This window comes from Leucopleurus acutus, assembly GCF_964270905.1.
Source record: "Leucopleurus acutus genome assembly, chromosome: 15".
Taxonomy (NCBI): Eukaryota; Metazoa; Chordata; class Mammalia; order Artiodactyla; family Delphinidae; genus Leucopleurus; species Leucopleurus acutus.
In genome coordinates, this window is record NC_139157.1 from 3,338,841 (window position 1) to 3,361,100 (window position 22,260).

General features: G+C 48.1%; 1 protein-coding gene across 1 annotated transcript in view; it reads left to right on the forward strand.

The window, feature by feature from the left end:
• Window positions 1-9,634: 9,634 nt before the first annotated feature.
• Window positions 9,635-22,260, forward strand: part of PDE10A (phosphodiesterase 10A) — a gene marked incomplete at its 5' end in the record, with an annotated part of 577,771 nt that continues 565,145 nt past the window's right edge. Inside the window, one exon of the mRNA XM_082855961.1 lies at window positions 9,635-9,731. Within this exon, the coding sequence (XP_082712087.1) occupies window positions 9,635-9,731 (97 nt within the window). The remainder of the gene's footprint in view (window positions 9,732-22,260) is intronic.

The window sequence follows — 22,260 nt, forward strand, 5'->3', positions numbered from 1 at the left end:
CTTGGGAAATTTTATTTGTTTTTCTTTTAAAAAGAAAATGACTGGTGGATTGTAAACTGATGTAAACCCTTTGAAGAGAGTTCGACAATATCTAACAAGACTATGTATTTCTTTTTCTTTAATTAATTAATTTTATTTTTGGCTGCGTTGGGTCTTCGTTGCTGCGCATGGGTTTTCTCTAGTTGCAGCGAGTTGGGGCTACTCTTCTTTGCGGTGCATGGGCTTCTCATTGCAGTGGTTTCTCTTGTTGCAGAGCAAAGGCTCTAGGCGTGCAGGCTTCAGTAGTTGTGGCACGTGGGCTCAGTAGTTGTGGCTCATGAGCTCTAGAGCGCAAGCTCAGTAGTTGCAGCACACGGGCTTAGCTGCTCCGCAGCACGTGGGCTCTTCCTGGACCAGGGCTCAAACTCACGTCCCCTGCATTGGCAGGCAGATTCTTAACCACTGCGCCACCAGGGAAGCCCCTAACAAGCCTACGTTTAAATTTACTTTGCAGCCCAGCAATCCACTTCAAGGAATTTACCCTGAAGTTATACCTTCCATAGTATGAAAATGTAAAAACAGAAAGTAAGTTATTGCACTTACTTGTAATTGTAAAGTATTGGAGATTGCCTAATTGTCCAAGCATAGGACATGCACACAGTAGAGCTGCTGTTAAAAACTGAGGAAGATACTGAAAAACAGTAGGGAGTGATTTCCAGGAGATGTTACTAATCCCAAACAGGAAATTGCAAAAGAGCATATAGAGTATAAGTTTTGTGGAGAAAATAAGAAAACAAACACATCTGCCACCTTTACAAAAGGAAACAGTTGAGACAAACCAGAAAACAGTGAAATTGGTTTCTAGCCAGGCCTGGGGGTGGTGAGGGGAGATGGAATGGAAGGAATTTAGAAGGAGGGGCCCTCTCTCTGTGCATTTAAAGTAGAGTTTTGACTTTCAGAAGCATATTCAAAACTACATGCTCAGAGAATAAAATTAAATCGATAAGAACAGGAAGGGGAAACCCCTGAACCTGAAAGGGCAACGCAACAAAGGAATCCTGTCATCCTTCAAAGGAAAGGAAACGGAAAGTAAATGCAGAAGACAGAACAAACTGAGAACTTCTGAGCAAAGTGTAGTTTGTAGATCACCTGGATTTTGTACGGTACGATGTGGTGAGAGGTGCTGGGGTGAGAATGCAAAACTAATCTTGACCTCCTTTAGTTGTTTCTGTTGCAGGGGTGAGGGCAAAGCAATTATGAAACTTTCAGACACACTATGGCATTGAGCAAGTAATGAAATACGTTGATGTGGTTCGAGTGGGGTCAGGAGGGCTCTCACTGTGCTAAAGGGACATACACAGATGCCATGAGAAGGCAAGAAAGACCCCTGAAATAGGTAAATGCATGTATATGTGCACACATGTTTGCCTATGTATGTGTGCATGTGCCTATATTTGTGTGTGTGTGTGTGCGCTCACTAATTGCCTAGATCTGTCTGCTGCAAGGGTCAAGAAGAAAGGACACCCCACTAGCAGTGAGCAACCTTGGTACCCAGATCTTGGTCTCTAATACCACTACAAGGACCAGCGTTCCTTGGAGGAATGGCTGATTCCAGGCTGGGGCAAGGAAGGTACAAGATGGGTCTGTAACATTTTACTGTGCCAAAAGCAGGGAAAAGCTCAGAAAATGACAGGGCATTTCGTGTGGGGAGGAGCCAGCTTACGGGGCTCTCACTGGTCCTTTTTTTTTTTTTGCGGTACGCGGGCCTCTCACTGTTGTGGCCTCTCCCGTTGCAGAGCACAGGCTCTGGACACGCAGGCTCAGCGGCCACGGCTCACGGGCCCAGCCGCTCCGCAGCACGTAGGATCCTCCCGGACCGGGGCACGAACCCATGTCCCCTGCATCGACAGGCGGACTCTCAACCACTGCGCCACCAGGGAAGCCCTCACTGGTCCTTTTATGGACCAAATATGAGGAAACTAAGTGCATGCAAAGATGAATTATAAATCATCAGGCCTAGGACTCTGTGTCCTGAACACTTTAATACTTGCAACATCACTAATACGCAGATACATAAAGTAGTGAATGAGGGAAGAGGGAGGGTTCTTTCCCACACCACCGCTGATGAGTGAAAGTGGAGGGTGTGCTGGGTTCCAACGCTAAAGAAGCAGGAGTGGACCAAGTTGGAACCCTCAGCTGAAGCCGATTTGGGGCGGAATATTAGCCAGATCTTCACGTGTCTCTGCACAGACTACTTATTAGTTGCAAGTGAAACAGAAAGAGTGATTACACAGTGGAGACATCAAACAAGAACCTCATCAGGATTCAGACACCCAGTGAGAACTGGGTGGACGTCAGAGCCTCCAACATGCTATTCTGAAAAAGACACAGCCTCCTCTCTGTAGTGTTCCAGCTGAGAACGCATAACCTGAATCCAGTCCTGATGAAACATCTAACTAACTCACACTGAGAAATGGCTTATTCAGAAATGGGGGGAGGGGATATCTATAGTCTTCCAAAATGTCTGTGTCATAAAAGACAAAGAACGGTTCAGGAAAGTTCCAGATTGAGAGCATCTGAGAATAGAGCAATTAAATGAAATCCTTGCCCCTAGACTGCATTCTGCTCTGAAGGGGAGGACGTGTCTAAAAGACATTGGATCAATGGAAAAAACTGGAATATGGATGGAGATGAGATAAAAGTACTTTATCAGTAATGTTCATTGACTGAAGTTGACTACAGTGCTGTGTTTATATAAGAAAATATTCTTATTTTTAGGAAATACACACTGAAGTATTTGGGTGGTAATGGACCAAGAGGTACAACTCACTCTTAACAGATTAGAAAAGTAGAGAGCGTGCAAGTGACAAGGAACATGGAGGTAAGAGTTCACAGGAGGAGAGTCTGAGTAACAGGTGCATGGAGGTGCCTTGTACCATTTTTATTCTCGCACGTTTTCTGTAAATTTGAAGTTATTTCCAAGTAAAAGTCTAAAAAACGTGAATGATGAAATTTAAATAGATGAAATATTTAGGATAATTAAGTCACGCTACTTATGGAACAGATATGACGTAACTAAAATTTCTGCATTTATATGCTCGGTTTCAAAATCTGAACACAATCTGTAGCTATACTGTCCTTCCTTTAAAAAAAAGAGCCTACTCAGAGCTCCACTACTGTCTGGCTGTGTTACATTATTTACCCTCATTTTCCTCATTTACAGCACAGCATGTTGGGGCTAGGGGATTAGTCTCATTAGTTAATTGAATGTTCCTTCCAGCTCTGCAAATCAGTGATTAGACTCTATTTAACCCATTCACAGTGTTAAATAAGCTACTTTCAGACTTTCCACATCTGCAATACCCGTTTGAAAATCATTTCCAACAACTTAGAAATTCTTCCAGGCACAGAGATGCTTGTGCTCAGCTGGTTGCACCAGAGATCCCACCCGTGTTCGCCAAGCAGGCCACTTTGTCAGGAAGCCTACCCTGATTTTGCTTGTCTTCCCCAGACTGTCCTTGGAGGTGGTGAGAAATAACGCTCCATTATCCAAAGATCTCACTTCTTCTCAGAATGAGAAGAACCTGGAAATGCTCTTCCAAGAACCAGGGGAATGGAAAGTCTCCGTGGGACGCAGCTCCACTTGCAAGCTGAGCCTCCCAGGGGTCAGGAGAAGCCCCAGGCTCCCTCAGAGCCTTTTATTCTCATGGCTCTCCTCAGGGTGTCCGGAGGAGAACAGTCATTTTGGAAGCAGAAATGTGGAGGGCGCCCCGAGGAAGCCAGGTCACCGTTGGGACGTCCTGACGGCAGTCTCGACGGGAGTCCCCCTCAGAGCCCATTAGCTGGCCGGCACCACCGGTTCATCACCCCTTTCCACAGCTTGGACGAAGTGGCCTTGAAGCCCATAGAGTGTCCTGTAATCTGATGTGTTCGTGGGAAGGGGTGGCCGGGATAAAGGAAGAGGGAAGCCCAGCCCTCACAGACTCACCTCCCTGGGATGAACGAGGCGGCCTGGCTTATACACCCGTGTCCCGTGAGTCTTCACCCGAGAGCCTCCAACCCCCATCTGCTCCGACTGGCAGGTAACGTGGGGTTTCCAGGTGTGCAAGGTGGGTGACAGATCTTAAAGGGAACTTATCTGTAGCATCCAGCGGAGCCAACCTGTCGGCCCCTTGCCGTCAATCTCCCTGGACTCTCAGCACAGTTGGGGTGAATTTTCAGATCCTACTTCAGAAGATGGGCCACCACGTATGCATCCTAGAACCACTTCCGTCTTCCTCACCTCCTACATCCTCTCACGCACGCTGCCAGCTCTGCCCACTCCTTCAACTCCGGATCTGTGAAACAGCCTCTCAGCTGCTCTCCCTGTCTCTGGTCCCAGCCCCTCTCCACCGCTCCTCAGTTGTCTTCCTGACATAAATAGGACTTTATTTCATTCCTTTCTGAAAACCCATCCAGGCCTTCAGAATACACCTCCAGCTCCTCAGCGGGGCCTGAGCCTGGGGCACTGGGCCTTCCGAACCACCGCTGGCTCCTGCCTCTGGCCCCGGCCGGCCTCCTGGGTGGGGCTCCGCCTGCAAGGGCACCTCCTGCACAGCACACAGCCCGGGGCCCCTTCTGTGCCCCTTCCCCTCCCCCATCAGAGAGCCTGCGGGGAGATCTGGGCCTTCAAGCTTTGGCCCCTAGAGCTCAGTGGCTGCTGAATGAATATGATGTTTGGCACATAGAGTGGATGTCCTACAGTTTCAGGATATTTACTTGCTGGGTGAGAAGGGGTGTGAACACTAAAACAGGGCTGAAGGGGCTTCCCTGGTGGCGCAGTGGTTGAGAGTCCGCCTGCCGATGCAGGGGACACGGTTTCATGCCCCGGTCCGGGAAGATCCCACATGCCGCGGAGCGGCTGGGCCCGTGAGCCATGGCCGCTGAGCCTGCGCGTCCGGAGCCTGTGCTCCGCAATGGGAGAGGCCACAACAGTGAGGGGCCCGCGTACCGCAAACAAACAAAAAACAACAACAAAAAAACAGGGCTGAAGGGAAGGATTGTGGTCTCTGAGGACCCAGGGCAGCTCAGCTCCCCTTTACCTCCTTGTGGCCCATGGCAGGCTTAAGGCTTGGACAGGAAAGAAAAGGCCAACAGGGAGAAAAGAAAAGAGAAGGAAGCAATGGAATAAGAAAGTGAGTGGGGAGAGAATGGAGCCACCCAGAGGCCTAACAGTGGCCTCGGGCGGGGCTCCCACACTCTCAGATGGGGAGTTTACTTGGGGACCACTGTGGTGGAGAAATGCCCCCGGACAGTCTCTACACTCACCTGCTTCTATTTGTCACCAAACAAATCCAGCATCTCCTGAATGTGTGGTGAGGCGAGGAACTTCGTGAGTCTAATGCAATTCTAAGCCAAAGCAAAACTCCGTGTCCTCGTGAAGCTAGCATTTCAGTGGGGAGATAGAATAAACAAGGCAAACGAGTAAGCCAGAAGGAACACCAAGAGGAAAGTGAAGCAAGGATGGGGGACAGGAAGAGAGTTGAAGTTTTAAGTGAGGTGTCCTCTGGAGGCTTCTCCGAGGAGGCCCCAGAGTAAGTGTGAGAAAGAGGAAGAGAGCTAGTCCTGTGTATCTTTAGCAGAAGAAGGTCTGGAGAGGATCCGCGGACGCAGAGTTCTGAACGGGTTCTGTAAACGGCCAGTGGGGCTGGGGACCAGGGAGTGGGGCTGAAATGTCTGTTGACGGAGGTGGGGAACACTGTGGGCAGAGCAGGTTTGGGGTGAGGGCAATATCAAGAGCCCACTTTGCCCCCCTAAGTTTCGGATGCCTTCTAGACACCCAGGCGGAGGTGCTAGCGAGACATGAGTCTAACATTTGGGGGGGAGGTCTGAGCTGAATATATAAATGCAAAGTCTTCAGCGCTGAGACAGGACTTAAAACCAGGAGGCGGAGTGAGACCACCAAGGGGGCAGGTGGTGAGAGAAGGTAAGGGGGCCGTGGGCCACTCCAACGTCAAGAAGTTGGGGGGATGCAGATTCATCAAAGGTAACCCAGAGGGAATGGCCAGAAAGGTAGGATGGAAACCAGGGAGTGTGCTGTCTTGAAAGCCAAGTGAAGGGTGTGTCCATTGGAGGAGGGAACCGTAGACTCTGACCCACTCGGCCGGGAAGTCAGGCGAGGGGAAGGCTAAGAACTGACCTTTGCACTGAGCGGCCGGGGGTGGCCGCTGACCTGGGGGAGAGCGGGCTTTTGCTGAGTCGCTGAGCTAGAACATCTTAAGACGGTCTTGTAGGCCTAGGTTCAAGAGCCAATGAGACGAGAGAAACCAGAGACAAGAGTCTAGGGCAACTGCTGGGAGCTGTTTGTTGTAAAGGGGAGAGAAAGCGGTGGGAAGAGCAGAGAAGATGTGGTCACCTCTAGCAGCGAGAGGGGCTGCGGCCAGGGCCCAGGTGGAGGGATGGCCTTTACGGGGGTGGGGAGCAGGCGCACGGGGAGAAGGCCCCCTGAGCGGCAGCTTCTCAAACAGCCTGGGCCAAACCGGGCTCTGAAGAGCTCTGCGGGTCGGTCTCCACGCTCCTGGGCTTCTGCTGTCACCCAGACCGCGCGCGCGGGTCCTGGGGTAGCAAAGGCGCTCTCGGATTCCCTCGGCCACACTGTGCTCTGGGTCCCATGGAAGCTTTCGTGCGCGTCCATCAAGCTCCAGCGGGGAGCAGGGCGCCTCAGAACTCCATCCTGCGGGATCCTGAGAGAGAAACGGGGGCAGCGCCCAAACGGGGGCGCCGCGTCCCGCTCCGGGCCGGCGCGGGCCTCGCCATCCCTCAGCTCCCAGCAGCAGCACGCGGGAGACGCGCGCCCACGACCCCTGCGAGCGGGGCTCTGGTGGGGCACCCGCCCTGCGATCCTCCGCAACCCCACGCCGCGCCATGGGGTTCGGGAGCGGAGAGCGCGCCGGCTTGTGCAGCCAAGGGTGCGCACAGCGAGGTGACACCCTCGGCCCCAGCCACTGCCCTGCGCCACATGGCCGCTCCCCGGGACCGCCGCCGCGTGGCCCAGGCTGCGTCCGCGTCCCGGCTCTCCATGGTGCTGGGGCCGAGCTCAGCTCGATTCTGCGGTTTGCGTTCCAGCAGGGGCAGAAAAGAACTCCGGGGCTGGAGGAGCCAGAGGGGGCAGGCCCTGGGTCTCTTAAGGATGGTCGTTTGGGGTCCTCCCACCCGCCCCTAGGCGAGGGAGCAAGTTCCCGCGTGGGAGGAGCGCCTCCCGCGAGGGCGACACCCTGCCCACCCAGTGGTCCCCGCGCGCGGTCGTCCATCCATTCACTGCGGCTCCTGGAGCCGAGCGGCGGCCCCAAGACTCAAACCGAATCTATGAATGGGAAGAGGGAAGAGAAGCAACGTCCGTTTCCACTCCCTGCTTCCCCGCCCCCTCCGCGCCTCCCTCCCGGCCGAGCGAGTCCAGCGCGAAGTGACAGGGGCAGGGGCGGGGGCACCGCGGGGGCTGCAGCGGAGGGGTCGAGTCTGGCTGGAGACAGCGCTATTTATAAACTCTGGAGCTCCAGGATAAAGAGGGCAGAGCGGAGTCCCCTCCTCCTCGAGCCCCGGAGCCTCGCCGGGCCCCTCCCCAGCGACTTTGATTTCATTACTCCCCCTCCTCCCCCCGCGGGCGGGCTGGCAGGTGCGGGGGTGGGAGCCGTCTCCGCCCGAGCAGCTTTGCCAAAGGTCCGGCTGCTGACGTCGGAGCGCCCGCTCCTGTCAATGAACGGCAGCGGCAGCCTGGGGACTGTCTGGCAACGAGGCTACAGACGTCATCGCCTCCTGTTGGACGCGGGTGGGGGGGGGGGAGGGGGGGTGTCCGAGCAGCAGCTCCGGCTTAAAGGAAAACTCTCCAAGTTCCAGGCAGCCAGGGAGAGTCGTTCCCGAGAGCACATGCGCCCCAAAGCCCGGTGCGCGCGGGCAGACAGGCTGGCACACTCACGCGCACACACTCAAACACACACGCACACTCGCACTTAGGTTCTCTGTAGGTGTGTGGGTCCAAAGTTGCGGCCGCGGGAGGATGAGCTGAAATGGACCGGTCTTACTTGGCGCCTAGAGCGCTCAGCGCGGCTTTCCCGGAGACCCCCAGATGGACAAGAGGGATAGAGGAATGCCACACACCGCTTAGAGTTGTCTGCTCCTTTTCAGGGGAGATCAGCGCGAAAGGCAGACTGCCCCACGCCTCTGGAATATGCCTGCCGAGTGGAGCAGAAGCGAGTGTTCTTGGAGAGGTCATGAACTTGGGCCACCTGGGCTCACTGGCAACTTGTTGTGCGCAGTTCTCAATGGAGCCCTGGACCCACGGGCCTCCGGGCCCGCCCGCTTTTTTTTTTTTCCTCTTTGCTTTTTCTCTCTTTTTCCAGTGTGTGAACTTGAAGCGGAAAGCAGACAGGCGCTTCGCATACTTCGGCGGTGAGTGGACTGTTCCTTGTACCTGTTATTTAACCCTTGAGAGTCCAGAAAGACTCCAATCCAACCATTTAAAAAGTTACCATCGTTTCCCTCCATCCTTTTCGGCAATAAGAAAGTGTGTGTGTGTGTGTGTGTGTGTGTGTGTGTGTGTGTGTGTGTGTGTGTTGTTTGGGGACATGACTGTTTTGGAAGAGGGGTGATGAGTGGAGGTGAGAAAAAAGAGACCTGAGTGGATAAAACCAGAAGACTCAGGGGTGGCAGAGGAGGTGAGAGGGAGGGCAGCCGAGCCCAGCGCCTGAGCGATTGCCTCCGGCTACTGCTTCTTGGACCGAGTTTCCAGCTCCAAGTTCCCTGCAAGGCTGCCCTCCAGCTGCAAACGGCCGCCTCCGCAAGGCTAGACCCAAGGGGGCCTTGGGAGGAGGCCCCCACCCTCCTGCCTCCTTTCTGGGCCTCCTTCCTCAGTTCTGAATGGGGACAAGACCCCTCCCCCTCCCCTTTCTGCCTCGGGCCTCTGTTGCCTCTCTCCTTGGTCCTCCCTGCACCTCCCCCAACCCCTTTTGCAAAAGCTCAAATGATGTCACAGAGGAGGAGGGGGTCCTGTGCCCCTAGCACCTGAAGGCATCACTATATTGCATCCTGCAGCATTTTGTTTTCTTCATTCTACCCAATTTTCCTTGTAATCCACTGAAAATATTCCCTTCCAAACACCACTAACACCCTCCCCCCTCCCAACACCTCCCTGCCTAGGACACCAGTCCTTTACAGACAGGGCTAGAAGTCCCCATACCCAGCACCCACGCCATCCCCCTCCTAAATTAGAAAGGAATCAGCTGAGCACCCAAAGAGCCTCTCCTCCCTGGTGTTTTGGTCTCTTTTTCCCTCTGGGCTTACCCTTCTAGTGGAAGGAAAAAGAAGAAGGAGGAAGGAGAGAGGGAGAGAGGGAGAGGGAGAGAGAGGGAGAGAGAGAGAGCAGAGAGCCCCCTAGACGGAGGACTGCTGCTGAACTGATTGTAGGCTCTCTGCGCCGCCTGCCCGCCTGGTTCCTGCTTCCCCAAAGTGCCTTCCCTCCTTCAGCAGCAATTCCTCTCCAGCCATCTCCCTCCCCGGCCTCTCCTCCCCACCTCTTTCGCCCGTCTCTCTCCCCTCCACCTAACCCCACCTTCACTCTCCTCTCCGAGGGGGGAGGCTGGGGGTGCGGAAAGAACACCCCAAAGCCCCAGCCCCGGCAGAGATGTCGAAGAAACGCAAAGCCCTGGAGGGTGGAGGACAGTCGGGGCTCCCAGAGGAGGAGCCCACTGCCTGCTTTGAGGGCGGCAGCCAGGAGGAAGGTAGGGAGAGCCGGGCTGGAGGAAAGGAAAGGAGCCTGCAGGGAAGGTCTGGGAGTTGAGATGCTCTGCAGGAATGCTCCAGCCGGTGCTCGGCAGCTCCCTGTGTCAAGGCAACTTGAGTAGACTTTTCTCCCCACAAATGGGATTTTACATGTGCCTCCAGGAAATGGGGGGCGGGGGAGTGGGAATGTGCTGATTAGGCTGACATTGAAGACCCAAATTTGGGTGAACTTGAAACTCTGTGTGGAGAAGGGGAGGGTGGGGTGGAGTGGGAGAGGAGGCTGGAAGAGGCTGGGTATGGATTGGGGATGGCTGGCAATTTCCCATCCTCTGCCTTGCTGTCACATACATGGGGGTGTCCTGTGGTTCTGTGGCCTGTACTGACGTCTGTGCAGGACACCTGGGTCTGCAGAGTGGGTGCTGGTGCTGTCCCCTCATGTGTGTTGCTGGCAAGGGGCGTCAGGAGGGCTGCTGCTTCTCCCAGGCTTCTCCAGTCCAGGGATGCTCAGGGTTGCGTCATGTTGAATCCCCATCTGCTCAGGCGGCCCTTTGCATCCTCCCGAAGTTGGAGGTGAGGCTTGAGGCAGATCTAATGGTGGACTGATCTCGAGGGGAGATGCTGTGCTGCAAGCATCTGGGGACTCCTTTCCCTAGAATCAAACCAACGAAAAAGTGAGGATGGGAAATTTCCTATGGAAGCAAAAGTAATTCTTGGATATCTGATTGCCACATAAGAGCAACCCAGTCAGACACCTTTTATTTCACTTACAGTATTCTGAATTTGGTTGAAAGTAGGCCCCAATGAACCAGTCAAGTTCTTTTCTGGACTGTAGTTTAAACACAAAGGAAATATGAACCAGATGCAAATGTTTTGTTATCGGTTAAGCTGTGGAAGGGGAGGTGAAAGGGCCTGTGGGGGAAAGGTCTGAACCCAGGCAGGGAGAGGAGCTGTGTTTTGGGGTCGCTCTTCTTTTCGGAGGGGAGCCCTGTGGCCTGGTCGGTGGCAGGGGCTGGTCGGAGCACCAGGGGACTGGGCGTGTACCTCCAAAATGGAGTCCATGGCTTTTCTCCTTTGACGTCATAAGAAATACGACGTCACCAAAGTCCTTCCTGCTCGTGAGACATGAATCTCTGTGTCCCCTTGCAACCCTTTGCATGGCTTGCGTGCGTTTTAAAGCAAAGGGTGTGGTTCTGGCCCTCCCTGGCCAGTGGGATTTAATAGAAGCAGGTGAGGGCGAGGCCTCCCACTCGCCGCAGGAGCGGTTGCATCTCCGTGTCTGCCCATGTTTTGACTTTCTTTGCTCAGTTGTGATCTTAGAGCAAAAGTTAGTGCAGCTTTTCAATTAATTTTACTGAAAAAAATGGCGTTTGGTAGGACATTCAAATATGGCAATGATTCTATCTGAATGGCATTTTGGTGTTTTTCCATCTTTGGGGAGAACAATTCGGTATCACCAGGGGTGTCTGACAAATTCATCGGCTCTATACTCAGCATTCAGTTTTGACCCGAGGTTACTCTCAAAGGTGCCTACTATCTATGTTCCTTTGGTTAAGCAGCTAGTGAAGTCTATGGGAACTGACATGATTATCCTGGTATATAACAACCTTGGATACATTTTATGCCATTTTCTAATAATTAGTGAATGCATGGCTGGCATGTATAAAAGCAATAAGAATTGTATTTTAACAAACATTTATCGTCCTTTTGGTGGAAACGTGTGGTATTAGAATTCAAAAAGCTGTGTTCTGGAGGTCCTGTACTAACAGTAGTAGCAAAATTCGCACATTCCCTAGTGTGATAGGACCCGGCCGAGAATATTTTGTAAGTCGTAACAGGCAATATTAAGTATTTGTATCTATGTTATTCAGAGATTATCATAATTTTGAAGTGACTTATGGTACAGATTGGTTTTGTTAGAGCTTAAAAATGTCTACTGATTTTACTGTATCCTTTGCATTTGGCAAATAAAAATGCTACTAGATAATTGCCTATGAATATGTAACTGTAGAAACCATTAAGTGTGTGAATACTCAAGTACCATAGGATTGTGAATGCATTTCCTTGAGAAATGGTAGTCATGGCACTCACCGAACGTGATGGAAACACATCTCTACATATGTGGGAGGGTGTATGGCTGTGGGTACTTTGACCATGGAAGATGGGGAGGCCAGGTGTAAACTAGTGTTTGAGTGACGGGTGGTGATGCACCTGCAACAAAATATACAAGGACACTTACACGTGGTCAAGGACCTGGATCTTATCACGTCTCCAACTCAAGGCTGTGTCTTTCCTTTGAGTCTCTCAGCCAAACTTTACAATATGCACACACTGAACAGGAGAGAAAAGCATTTACATCAGTCTCGCTGACCTTGTATATCAGAAGGGGTTTCTTTTGAGCTCCAGCAACTTGGAAGGCCAACGTGTTTGTTCATTTCAACCACTGAAAGCACATTATAGCATCTATTAGATCAAGGCAATTGGAAATTAAGTTTCATTGGGAGTCATTGATTTTAAGACCGTCTGTCTGTCAGCAGGTTGGCTTGGTCTGAAGTTTTAAACAGCCAGTAAGCATGCAGGCTGCCTGGAGGGAGTGGAGTGGGAACTTTGAACAGAAGAACGGAAACCATTGCCCCTATTCATGCCCTCACCTGCCACCAATCTGTGCCCCAGTCACGAGGGTAGGTGTCCACTCAGGCCCTAGGTGGCTATTTCCTGAAGCGGCTCCTGTCCTGTTAATCATTTCTCTTTAAGAGATTCCTTATGAGATGAAGGTAAGATGGTGAACGGGTTGTTGTGAACACACACGGATGGTTTCCTTTTTCTCCCTGACTTATTTGCTCAGCTGCGGCAAAGGGACAGTGAAGTGTCCTGTCCTAGTTTGGCTGCACGTTTATTTGGAAGGTCCGCTGAAGTTATCTGACGTGTGTGCGTATGTGTAAAGTCACGATCGGGACCAGGATATGGTCCTCTTGTGGGCCCCAGCTGGCTCTGTGTCCACCGTGTGTTCAGACTCTACTGATGGGAGATATTTGCATAACATGTTAAACATACGAAGATTTTGTCTTTACAACTTAGAGAGATCTGGTGTGCAAACGGACAATGCCGGCCACAATTTTCGCTTTGCTTTGCATCTACTGTCTTTCATGGCTTTGAACTTAGACATGAGAGTGTGTTACAGCATTCATCTGGCTGTGAAGGTGATGGGTATGTATGTCGAAGACCATGTGGGAAGAGGCTCTGATGGAAACACTGAATAATTATAATTATTGATCTTATCCCATAGGAAGATACTTCTATTTTTTCATTCTCTTCACATTCCCTTCATATTGGTCCCTTTTCAAGGAATTGTTATCTACTTAGATACTTTGGTCTAATCACATGATGTTGCATTAGTTACTCTACACTGAAATATAACATTAAAGCCTATTTTCCAACACTCACCCTCTAGTTAGAAACCTGTTCTCTCAGCCCCTGTGGGCTCTTCCTAGGCTCTCGGAAACCCATTTCTGTTCTCCCCCTTCCCCACCCACGCCCTAACAGTTCTGCATTGTTTTGTCTTCTGACTTTAATTCTCATTTCTTTTAAGATGATTTTTGGATATAAAATGATGTCAAATGTTTATTATTACATTCAGTTAATCTCATGAGTGTTTTAAAAGTAAGTATTTTCTATCTTTGATGAGCTTGGTTAAGATCCTATCCAGCCCAGTCTTCTGGTTTCCTGTCACTCTGGGGTGTAAAGTCACCCGAAGGGGGCCTCTGCAGTGAAGGAGGTCAGGGGAGGTTTGAACAGAACCCATGACCTGCTCATGTTTTATACTCCTCAGGTTTCTTGAGCCACAGTGAGACTGTCTATGGGTAGCTATTCCTTCATCTGACGAGGTAATGTCTGAAGTAAACATTGGTTTCTTAAAATTGTGTTCCTGTTTGACGTCACACTGGCTTTTGGGTTTTGTGGCTTCCCTGTATTATCCACAGGCCACTGGCTTTGGGGGCATCCGGAAACAGGGGCAGGGGAAGTCTTAGCAACTCCGTACCTCTAAAACCAGTTAAAGCTGAACATCTAGATTGTTGACTGCCCTACGTCTACATGACCCCCTAAAACCAGTTGAAATGATTTTTTCCAAACAGATTAATTGTTTTAGAATAGTTGATCAGATTTTTAATTATTACAAGAAAAATCTCTTAAAGGGTTATTTATAATCATTCATATGAAAGAGTGGGCTTGACCCCGGAAGAAAATCTTGACCCCTGAAGAAAATCTCACAAGCACACATTCCACAGAAGCTTGATGGCGAAGAGCGTTACAGTTCAGATGTTCTTCAGTTCTCACCTTAGTTTCTCTGGCTCCCACCAGAAGGGCCATTTTGCCCTCCAGTGTGCCCAAGATGGTTGGCGGGGAGAGGGGAGTTTGGGGGAAAAGAAGGACAAGAATACAGAGTAGCATCCGGGGGTGAGTCCTCACACGTGGACCAGAAAGGAAGTCCCATTAGTCTAAAGACATGCCTGTTGCCGGGTTCCTCATCTGTAACATCAGAAGGTTGAATCCGATGACCTGGATGGTGACATTTTTAAGACTTTGAATAGGATTGTGTGAAGAAGCAGGTAAACCATAACCGACTCCAAACGAAATGGTAACTCGCAAAGGAAGTAGATAAGCAGCAGTTCTTGCTGATGTGAAAGGCTGGGGAAGTCACTTAACATCCGCACAATTTGGACAGGCTGGTGGCTGGGGCAATGCTTTCTCTCCATTCTTTCCAGAACTACCAGACACTCTGAGCATGGTGGGGTGTTCACTGAGGGTACCTTCTGATCTATGGTTTAGAAGCAACTCTTTAGATTGAAAGCAGTTTTGTTTATACTCTGATTTGCTAGCCCCTTCCCTGCCCCCCACAAACACCCACCTTCCCCCTTCCCACCAGTGCAGAAACAGGATTGCAAATAAACAGAGGTAAGAGCTCTGTGGAGATGTTTCCTTCAAGTGCTTCCGTGACGGGACTTAACCGTGCAAATGGAATCTTGTCTTCTTAGGTAAGCTGAAGTTATCTTCACTTTCTTGGCTGGAGGAGCAGCATTGTTTAGTATAAGAACTGCTCAACTGGGATATGAGATTCTTGTTAAAAGCTCTTTAACTTTCTGTCCTCTTCCTTGATGAATACAATGTGGCAATCACAATGATCAACATCATCATATTATATATATACACACACACATATATTATACACATACACGCACATATACACACATGCACATGGTAAAAAGTGTAAATATCACGGCAGGACTTACAGAAAAGATGCAAAATATGTCCCCCTCCAACCCCATTCACCTTTCCCAAAGGTCACCCACGTTACAAGGTTCTTATGACACCAACCAGAAATGTTCTGTGTGTATACAGTCGTCCCTCAAAATCCTCAAGGGATTGGTTCCAGGACCCACTGTTGGATACAAAAACCCAAGGATTCTCAAGTCCCATGGTCAGCCCTCCCTATCTTTGGTTCTGCATATGCAGATTCACCCAACTGTGGATCGTGTAGCACTATATGTATTTATTGGAAAAAAATCTGTGTAGAAGTGAACTTGTGCGGTCGCTCAAGGGTCAGCTGTGCAGGAGTGCATACGTGATATCCCTTTCTTACATAAACACGAGCATCCTCCACCTACTTTTCTGCTGTACCTTTCTTTATTCACTTACTTATGTATTGGAAATTTACCAGCATATATAGATCTACTTGATTTTTATTGTCTGTATAGTATTCCACGGCACAATGTAACATAACTGATAATTCTTATGGAATTAATCTTTTTATACATAATGCTATAATAAGCAACCACGCAGTATTTTTTTGAGCACGTGTATCAATCTATCTGTTGGTGAATTTCCAGATAGAGAAGTTGAATCAAAAAAGATGACGACAATTGAAACTCCACCAAGGGCCTATTTGCCCACACCTGCCCCAATTTTCTTTTGCAGTGATCTACTAGCACTATGGACACTACACTTTGGGGACCTAAAAATGGAGTGATTAGCAAATGTAAGCAAACTTCTCAAATCAGTGGGATAGAATATTTGAAGTCTCAGAAGTACTAGATGTAGGGCAACCGTAGCACCATGCACTTTAGGATTTATGGGACAGTTTTTCTTCTCCAACTCTCTGCTTAGAGCAGATGTGGATACGATATTGCGTTCTGTCCACGTCAGTTACTATAAATAGGCACAGGTTTGTGACTTTGCTATAAATTTATGTAATAACAGAGAAAGAATTATGTTATTTAACATATGTATTATTATTAAATAGGATACGAATACACCTTCTGGGGAGCCCATGAAAATTATGATTGGTATAAGTATGACTCTTAAATTCTCACGTAACTGTAATGGTATGTCTGGGTTTTCTGACTTTTATACATTTTGTATACTTAGATTCTTAAATATTGACAGAATGTAAACTCACAAAGGGCAGAGGGGAATGTCTTAACTGGTGTGTTAAGACACTGAGCTTCATCTAGAACTGATAATTCCTGTCTTAGTCTGTTTTATCCCTGTTTTATCTGTTTTATCCCTGCCCCTAATACAATGCCTGTACATATTCTGCGCTCAATAATTTCTTCTTGAGTGAAATGACCAATGTTTCTGTAACTAAGACATCTTAAAGTATTGAGTATTCCATTTAATAGTGACCATAATAATTATACTTGTAAATGGATAGAGATAAGAAGGAATATTTATATTGAGCCGTAAAAATCTTTCATTTGTGAAAGAACACTGGCTTTGAGATTAAGCATGCACAGATGATTAAGACATAGCATCACGTATTTACAAAAATTGTTTTCCTTAGGACTAAATTGATTTTAAGGTATTAGTGCCTGGTACTCATGTGAGAGGACAGTAGGCTCATCTTCCCTCCTCCCACTTTTTATTTTGAAAAGTATTCCATCTACAGAAAAGCTACAGGATGTGTACAGTGCGTGCTGAGGTCCTCTTCACCTAAATCACCAATGTGACAATGTGATACAGAATCTGACTCCATTTCTGATGGTTGGCTGCTGACAGCTTTCAGATCCCACCACCCAGCTTCCTGTCTGCTCCAAACCTGGGCAGGCTGATGCAACAGCCCACGTGGTCCTTCCATTGGTGCCAGTGGGAACTCAGTCCACGTGAGCCCTGACTCCTACGTGAGAATCTCCCAGAACCGCCTGTAACCACAGTGAAACCTGCACCTGTTGGCTCTCAAGCCATTTCCAGACATGCTTGGGAGTCTGCACTTCTCCCCTAGCAAAGCCTCGTTATGAAGCAATAAACTTTCCCACACCCTCTTGGTGCATGTGTGGGACCACCAGTCTCGACATTCGAACCAAATTTTGGGTTGAGGTGGGTCCATCTCACACCAAGTGATGGGGACAAACGTTTGGCTACGTTTTCTCCTCTTCCTCCCCCTCCTCCTCCTCTTCTTTCTCTCACAACGATTATTATTTTTGGCTGAACCACTTGAGAGTTATCTGTAGACATTATGATGATCTAGAGAGTTCAGATTTATTTTCTAAGAGCAAGACGTTCTCCTAAAGGACCACAGTCCAGCAACCACACCAAGAACACTTAATGTTGATATAATATTATCTAGTGGGAGCACATGTTCACATTTCCCCAGTAATAGCCCGTTTTTTCCCCCTCAATCTAGGATCCAATCAAGAACCACACATGGCATTTAGTTGTCACATTTCCTTTAATCTAGAAATGCTCCCTGATGTTGACATGTTTGAAGGGTCCAGGTCAATAATCTTTTAGAAATTCCCTGTTTGGATTCATCTGATGTTCCCGAATGATCAGATTCAGGTTAAACATTTTGGACAAGGATACTATCCAGGTGACATCGGGTCACATCAGAGGACACATGATGTCATTAGCGATGTTAAGCTTCATCACTTGGTTAAGGTTGTGTCTGCCAGACTTCTTGCTCTATTGCAAAGACAGGTAGAAACATATTCTGATAATTTACTACTTATGCCATGACAAAAAGCTCTTTCTGAAAGTATAAAATGTTGAACACTCAAATCTGCAGTACAAGTCAATTCATAACTATATAAATTTGGATTTTGCTTACATACCTATATATATATATTAAATGAATTATAACATTTTCAGAAAGTTCACTTTCTTAGGTGAACAGCTTAATTAATGTTAACATATATCCATACCCAGATGAAGATGCAGGACATTTCCTGCATTCTAGAAAGCTCCTTGTGCTCTGTCCCAATAAAACCCCTACTCACTATTCTGAACTCTATTGCCATTAATTGGTTTTCCTTGCTTTGGGACTCACATATGTGGAATCAAACAGCACACAGCCTTGTGTCTGGGTTCTTTTCTTCAACATTATGTCTGTGGGATTCACCTACGTTGTTACAGTTGTTTGTTCTTTTTGAGTGCTAAGTAATATGGTATTAATAGTCTACAATCTACTTGTCCTTTGTCCTACTGATGGGTATTTGGGTTATTTCAATTTAGGGGTCATCACAAATAAAACTGACATGAAACAACTTGTGTGCATGCCTTTTGGTGGACATAATAAAACTCATTTGTTTTAAATATATATCCTACACACTCATTTTTGTAATAATTTGTGGAATGTTCTTTAGCAGTCATTGGAGCCCATCAATGAAGATGTATGGTTTTCTATAAACATGTCTGAATATTATAAACCTTATATTCATGAGAAAAATCCCTGATGCATTCCAAGCCCTTTAACATGGCAACATTTGCAATCCAGATGTAGGATCTTGATAAATGAACTTGTTCTTAATAGTAAAAGTCTATACATAATTTTGATTCACAAATATTTGTTATTCTTCTCTACCATGGATGTTGACTTTGATTCTTATTCATTTTTAAATATATTTTAAAATATTTATTTATTTATTTATCTTTGGTTGCGTTGGGTCTTCGTTGCTGCGTGCGGTCTTTCTCTAGTTGTGGCGAGCGGGGGCTACTCTTTGTTGTGGTGCGCAGGCTTCTCATGGCGGTGGCTTCTCTTGTTGCAGAGCATGGGCTCCAGGCACGCAAGCTCAGTAGTTGCGGCACGCGGCCTTCAGCAGTTGTGGCTCGCGGGCTCTAGAGCACAGGCTCAGTAGTTGTGGCACACGGGCTTAGTTGCTCCACGGCATGTGGGATCTTCCTGGACCGGGGCTCAAACCTGTGTCCCCTGCATAGGCAGGCGGATTCTTAACCACTGTACCACCAGAGACGCCCTGATTCTTGTTCATTTAAGAAGTATATTGTGCTTGCTTTGCTGGCTCTGAAGGAGGAGGTATTGAGAAGGAAGATGAAATATCCACCAGGTATAGAATCTTGAGGTGAAGTTGCTCATAAGGAAGATCTTTTACTTCTGTTTGGGAAAAGCTTACCCAACTTAGGAATCTCTGCCTAGGAAGGTCCATAACTTCGTTTCAAGAAGGGAAGTATAATCAGGAGGCTTAGTTTTCTTTTCTGGACCACCCTTGAGTGCTGCCATGATGTTGGTTTTTGCCTCTTTCCATTTTTCTACATCAAGACAGTCACTTGCCTGTCTTATCTGGGGCTTCCCTGGGCTAACTGTGAAGGAGAAGGAAAAAGGGACAGATGTGACTTTATGCCACCCCCTGACCTGCAATAATAGAACCCATGTTTACATAACAGGTGCTGTAGCTGGTGGAGGACTTGCAGTCATCCTAACATTTAGCTCCAGAGTATCTCTCAGGAAGGGAACGATCTTGGTTTGGAAAAATGCTTTGGTGCACACCAACTGTAGAAGGTGAGACCCTGGGGCCTCAGGGGCAAGGGCTTTGGTTGCTCCCGCAAAAGGGAGAGTCCCTGAGTGTAAAGAAAAAGAGAATGTGAGAGAGAACAGAAAGGAGGAGCTGTGGGGGCCAACTCAGAGGAGGACCCCTACTAGTGGTGCGGTTGACAGGGAATCAGAGCCCAGGAGTGACGGATGGTGACTGCATGTTAATTTGGTAGGTGGTGCAGGCTGTGCTCCTCTGTGTGTCCTGAATTCTTTGATAAGCCTACCAACTTCTTCAACATCTCATTTGTAAATGGAAACCAGTGCAGGGCCTGAGTCTCATGTCTGGGTTGACGTGGAGCAGACCTGAGTGTGTGGAAGTAGCAGCAGCCAGACACAGGTGAGCCCATGGGGTCTTAAGTCCTAGAATATTTTTAGGGCTGTTGGTAGGGCTTTGAGTATCTCCAGGCTATAATACGCTATTCAGGGCAAATCTCTCAATCCCAAGCCCTGACTTTGAGCTGTATTTGGCCACATGTTCCCTCTAACTTGAAGTTAATTGGAACATTTTGGTTGTTGTTACAGCTTAGTCTCCTGTTCTTAATACAGTATCACCTCTGGCTTGACATCCAGCAAAAGATTGCACGGCATTGTTAAAACCCTGGTTTCACTTAGACCCAGTGGATTTTGATGACCCAGTTTAAAATCACTGGGATTGGATAAAAACCAGCTGCCTATTATAAGTGATTAAAGGGATAACTAACACATACAAATAACAATAACTTGTAGAGCAGTAGGAGTTTCATTTAACTTCGTTATGAATGTCCAAAGTAAATATAGGGAAAAATAATTTGTTGTAACATACAAGAAAAATCCATTATCAACTGATAGCATGTTAATTTAATCCATCCCTCTCTCTACCTAATATTAAGCTCTTTTCCTGCCCATTCCCTTTAGTTTTTGTTGTTCAGCCTCTCTGATTGTCAGATTTGAGGTCATTGTCATTTGACGGTCTCAAGTGCAAAAGAATTGCAAAGTGGAACTGAAATGTTGCAGTGACAGGATTTCATGAAATCCGTGAGAGTGGTGTTGGGAACAGCTCCATTTCTGTGCTAAGTCATTGAACATGAGTTAGACTTTCATCTGAAGAAAGAAAACCAGCAAGGATTACTCAGTGTCCCCACTACAATATATTTCTATCCCATTCTGTTTTCTTTTGTCAAACATCTTCTGGGTAAGCGCTTGACCTGTGCTCTCTGCTGGCCACACAGGGTCCTGGAAGCTTGGGTCACTGTGGGGTTGTGATGTTTCACTCGTAGGACAAAAATGCTATCTGAGATTTTCTTATTGTGCTTACTTTTTTTATAGTCTGCCTCTCCCTGTGAGAATGTGTTCTCCGTAAAGACAGAAACCTCTTTGGCCATTTTTTCCAGTTAGAGTAAAGCCTGGCAAATATTAAGTGCTCTGTAAATATCGTTGAATAAATGTATGAATGAACAATGGAATTCCCTTTTTAGTAGAACTTTTCTGTAGACTTAGGATGCCCAGAAGGTAGTGTAGAAAAGGGCTAAGGGGGACTTTTAGAAGAGCCCCCTAGAGGGACTCTCTGCCCCCAGCTCTCCTGCTTCAGCCCATCTGTGCCGAGGTCCCTGTCAGTTACAAGTGGCAAAATCCAAAGGGAACAAATCTCAGTGGAAGCCGGTTTTCAGGGAGTCCCTGGGGGAGAGTCAAAGATGGAGCAGTGGGACCTCCAGGGCTCCTTTGCCTGCATGCCCACCCCCAAGGTAACAAGGCAAATGGCAGCTCCAGGTCAGACCTTAGGACCCCAGAGCAGAGAGGAAAGAAAACCTTGACCCTGCTGGCCTGGCCCAAGTATCCCAAAGACAGAATTTCTCGTTCTGACAGACGGGGCAGAGGCCACTTCTCAAAGAAAGTACGTGCATCAGACACAGCAACGCTACCCCTCCAACAAGTGCAGGCAGCCTGTTGCTGGCCCTTCTCCTACAGGGAAGTCTCCAGCTCTCCTTTTATTCTCTTATAAAGTACTAACGCTCTCCTTGGGCGTAAGGGTCTGTCGCACTGTAGTCCTGAAGAGATGGCACTGAGATAATGGATGTGCCAATGCGTGGTCAACTAAAAGTAGCCACACAAAGGGAAAGCCCTAACATCTTGTGTGCTTCTCCCACCCCTCCCCTTACAGGACCCTCCCGTTCAGCTAAACTGATACTTTCTTTCTAGGAGCGCTTATGAAGTTTCCTCTTCCCAGGACTCTGCTCATCACTCAGTCTCTCTTCGTAGAACCTTTCCACATCCTTGGAGGCCCCTTGGAACGTCTACCCTCTCCATGAGGCCGCGGTCATCTCCACGAGAAGGATGGGGGTGTCTTTCCTCCTGGGTCTGGGGCTCTGGGTGGCCTTAGGCGCTCACCACATTCTGTGTGGCATGAGGGTCATTTCCATAGTTCTGGGATCCCCGTTGGCCTGAAAGATTCTAGAGAAAAGGGGCTGTTTCATATGCATTCGTGTAGTCATTCCAATAAAAGTTATCACTCCATGCATAAAAGTAGAGGGAAGAGATGAAGAAAGAAAACCGCATATATTTGCCTTGATAAGCTCTGCATTAATTACTAGTGATAGTCTGTATATGGTGTGGGAAAGCAATTTTTAAATTACTACAAACTTTTTTTTAACATCTTTATTGGAGTATAATTGCTTTACAATGGTGTGTTAGTTTCTGCTTTATAACAAAGTGAATCAGCTATACGTGCACATATA